At 35.8% G+C, this 4,753-nt stretch overlaps 1 protein-coding gene across 1 annotated transcript; it reads right to left on the minus strand.

Annotated features, from left to right (window-relative positions):
- Positions 1 to 2,796: 2,796 nt before the first annotated feature.
- Positions 2,797 to 4,381, minus strand: LOC108563267 (glutaredoxin domain-containing cysteine-rich protein CG31559-like; the record flags this gene model as incomplete). The annotated part of the gene is made up of 1 exon (XM_017921929.1): positions 2,797 to 4,381. A coding segment is annotated over exon 1 (1,098 nt), but the record flags the coding sequence as incomplete, so codon positions are not given.
- Positions 4,382 to 4,753: the final 372 nt, after the last annotated feature.

Here is a 4,753-nt window from a genome sequence, read left to right on the forward strand (position 1 = left end):
TTAATGCTCCTGCAATAAAGTGGATTATATAAGGAGCATGTTTACAAATCCGCGAGTGTTATGTAAAAAAAAAAGAAGAGAAGAATGATGACGAGAGGTATGGTATTCTGCAAGTGTTGCGTTAGTCGGATGGACAAAGAAGAGGATGAGCTCTCCTCGCGGCTGTAATTATCCCGCAGCATGGCGCCCTCGTTATAAAACATTCACCTAGGCCGACAATCACCTCCGGAGACGACGATTGTTTTGGTCGCGTTTTCGCCGAGTTGCGTAACGCGTTGCGAGATTCCTTCGGCGGATGGTGAAACGAAACGGTTTGGCATCGATCAAAAACATTGCCTCCGGCCAAAATCGCGAAATTGAACTTAACCATTTTTGGTACCGGCCATCGTTTGCGCAATTTGCCGCATACAAGAACGATCCTCGACATCTTCTGGGAAAGTAAAAAATGAAGAAGATGAAGAAAAGAAAAAAAAAGAAAACTGAAAGCGCACGTAATGATAATCCGTAGGAAGCAGGCATGCATGTTGCACTGGGCAATTAATTTGCAACTGCTGAAGTGAGACCGACGTGCGATGAAACTGTAAAACGAGGGAAAACGTATAACACAACCAAATGATATTGTGATGCGACCGGCGACCAAAGGAAAATTAATATTCTAGTCGGGTGTCACAGGGCATATACCATCCAGGTAGATAGATGCATTTTCACGAAGAAATTACTTTGCAGCTCGTCTTTTCACATTCACTTCACTGGAGGGTTTTTACATTATGAAGCAACTATTAATTACGAAACACACTTCGCGTAAAGACACAAGCTTTGCTATAGCAACCTTTTAAAGTGCTTTTATAAAAATTCATTAAATCTGTTTACATAAGCAATTATAATTCAGTTAAACAATTAATCAGAAATCAATACTTTCTGATAAAGCAGTTCTATCCTTGAAGCGAATTTAATCCATCATTAGATTTGTTGAAGCTACTCCATCATCAAAATACTAATCAAAATAAATTGAATACACACACAAATTATATGATAAATTGTCTTACAACAAAATCACCATTGATAATTGTGTTCTTTTATAACTTTAGAATTATCTTTGAGTGTTTGAAGAAGGAACTTTGCTAAAATGCAATTATTAATATTTTATTTTAAAGCAAATGTATACGTTAAAGTTATCAAATCTAATCAATTATAAATAGTTTTCAACTGTAATCGCTTGATAAATTATGGTTTTATTGATTATAATGGTGCGTAGACATTTAAAAAATAAGTGGTTATGAAAGCATAAAATTTAAATAATCCACGAAAGTTTAGAATTTAAAAGTTTACTGTTTTACATTAATACATTTCGTCGGCAAGTTCCACTTAGGTATTTAAAATAATTTACTTACTTTGAAAACTTCTTAAAGTAAAAATGACTATAAATATAAATTCCTTTTCGTATTAATAACTCCCATCAATTTTTAGGAAAAGTAGATTGGTCTGAAACGATATTCATTTACCTGGAACGTAATGAAAGCACTTTGCACTAGTTCTTGTAATATCCAATAAAAGATGTTACAAAACCAATTTTATATGCGCGCATTATTATTTCATAACGATTTATCAAATATTTTAACTTATACATAAAAGATTAATATTCTGAGATAAAATCCTTAAAGATATTATAGTATAATTCTATGAATATTCGTGCAATATCTGGTTTTGCGTTGTAAGTTATTTATTTAAGTGAGATTCTAAGAAGAAAATAATAACAATTAATTCATTTTAGCGAAGTGTAAATAAATAAAGTAGTTCAAGGAAAATAACAGCATAAATAGTGTAATTAGTTTCATTTAGCGCGACGTGTGTAAACAGATTTTTTTTCTTTATAATTAGTACACATTTATGTAAATCGCATTAAGCTTTGTAAAAGCAAACAATTGCAATTTAGTACCAAAAAAAAAACAACAAAAATTTAAGTGCGTTTTCACGTTACAATGACAATTTTAATCATATTTATCAGATTCACATTAAGTGTGACGTGAGTCAGCTTATTTATGTATGCGACGAGTTTATTTAATTTCTACTAATTACGAAAACAGCGAAAACATTTTAATATAGAAAATTCCACGAGCATGCAGTGCACCGTTAATTTCACGAAATGCATATTTATAAAGTAATAGTGATTTGCATGCGACCTTAGCCCTGACTAGGAAAGGCGAACGTTTAATTATGTTTCAACTAGTAGAAAACAAATACCTCGATTGAAAATAACTGCTGGCGTGGAAAATTCTGAACTTGAATCGCCAAAGCCAAATAACTGGAGTGAAAGTGATCCACGATTGTGTTTCGATCGTAAAGGAATCGAATTTCTAAAAAAAATGTTATTATTGACTCGTTATGGTCTCATTTGTGCTTGATGTTTCTAATTTAATTTCAAGTATTTTGAATAACGTTATTTGATGTTTAAAGAAAAAATGATCTAAAAGGTTGTATGCGCTCCATTTGGTTTTTATGATGAAAATGTTAAGATTTTGTTACTACATTAAATTTATTAAATGTTAGAAATGAGGAAGTAACAGAAACATATATGTTTTGCAATCGTTTTCGGGCATTGGTATTTTGGTGGAATGTTCATTTGCGAAATTTGTGATTTATCTCTAATAACAGCTGAAGTGAACAGGTGCGGCCGTCATAAGAGAAAGCGGGTCAAAAGACAAGAAAATTAAGCGAAATGGTGTGTATACAAAATGCTTACTCTAAATATACAAATCATCTTCAGTTAGTATTGATTGTTAATATTGTATATCTTACCTTCGCGTAGTCATTGATCTGAAGGAATGTAGCTATTCCAGCTCTGACACGATTTTTCACACCTCTAACAGTACCACGAGCGCTACGGATCGTGGATGCGCCATCTTCACCTAGCAAGTCTTTGTAGCCGGCAAAAGACTCGTCCCCTTGTGTATTGAAATTGGTCACTTTTACATTCTCCTCATCGTCCAAATGTTCGTTCAAATGAAACTTGTAGAATTTGTCAGTGTCGTAAATAATATTAGTCGGTGCATCGGCAGGCTTTTGGTCCCTTTCTTCGTAAATGCATTCCTCGATGATCTTCTTGTTATTGTTGTTCAAGGATTCGGTGATCTGTTTCTCAGGCTTCATGCCGCCAAGATCATCGTGTTGTTCGATCTTTTCGGTTTGAGTCAGTTTGATGGATCTATCTCTGATGTCTTTGAGAAGACCTTGGGGAAGAAATGCGCTAGCCTTGCATTCCTTCACAAATTTGTCATCGGAAAGTTCCTCCGGAAGGTCCCCGCTATTCAGTGAGTCGCAGCTGATGTTGCTCTCGTTGTCATCGCTGTCGGCGTCGGCGCCGCTGCTCGTCAAACTGGGTGCTCTCTTGTGCTGAGCTCCGATAACGGTCACACTGACACCTGCTGATTTCTTCTTAGGCAACGGAGGCGGTGGAGTACTATCCAGATCGCTGCATGTGCCCGAATCCAAGGTATCACTAGGTGATACCTGTCCACTCGAGATAACAGTTCCGCAGTTGAATGGATTGTAGTAGAAATAAGCGTTGGAGTTCGCCGACTCGGTGATATTGTTCTGAATCATCTCCGTTTCGTTCGAGTTGACGCTGATACGGATGCAAGGTGATATCTCGCAGACGACACCCGCGTCACCTGTACTGTTCACACTAGCGTCTTCTGGATTGATGCGGATTTTGACGACATGATTGCCCGATGTTGTTCCAGTGCTGCAGATCTGCGAATGTCCTGTATGAACTTCCGGCACGGTGTAACCGAAGACGTCTGCAGTGGAACTTGATAGTACCGTTGCTGAGACTGGAGGGGACCTTCTTGTCTTCGGTGGCAACGGCGGTGGACCAAATGCTGCTACCTGTTCCATTATATTCTTAACGCATCTAATACCAAAATCACTGCTTGAATACGGATTATTATAAAGTACTTAGTCCCTGGCACTGCACAGCACTATCCAACAAAAAAAATATACAAAGTTAATTGTACCGAAAACAAGGAAAACCCCAACTGTCTTTGGACTCACTGGATTGTTGTGTATAAGTGTGTTTTTTTGTTTGTTTCTTCTTAAAGAGTTTCGGCGTTATTAAATTTATTTACAGGTGGCCAAACAGCATAAGAAGTGGGCAATTAGTGGCACAGTTCGTGAGTAACTGTACATACGTGCGTTCTATAGACCGACAGACCACGGACTGAGCCTGAAGTTGTGCCACTTGTGCGAGCGTTACAGTCTCCAAGTCCAAGACGGCTTTCTCAATGACACCGGACAGTCTCACCATACACTCTCTCCACGCCAGAAATCAAGAGATTCACATTGCCCGCCCGACCAATAACCCAAATTTTTGATAATCACCCGTATCACAGTTGCGTTGTCTGTACCCTCACAATTATATCTAATCTCTACATAAATAACATCATTTCCATTATTATTATTGATTAATAAACTATATAGTTACAGTTCATTTTGCATATTTTTATATTAATTTCACTATGACAAAATTATAAATACTTTTACAAGTGTGACAAATTTCATCCAATATTAGTCCAAATATATTTAAATTTATTTTTTATATTAATTAATTAATAAGTTTATTAGTAAACAAAAATTCAGTTTCTTTTACAGAAAATAAACTTGAAATTGTATATTAAATTCACTTAAATTTTAATTTCCTTAACCTACCGTTATTAATTAAGAAAATAAGAGTTAAATGTAATTTTAAAATATAAAA

Source organism: Nicrophorus vespilloides, unplaced genomic scaffold (genome assembly GCF_001412225.1).
Source record: "Nicrophorus vespilloides isolate i.1.1-1 unplaced genomic scaffold, Nicve_v1.0, whole genome shotgun sequence".
Lineage (NCBI taxonomy): Eukaryota > Metazoa > Arthropoda > Insecta > Coleoptera > Silphidae > Nicrophorus > Nicrophorus vespilloides.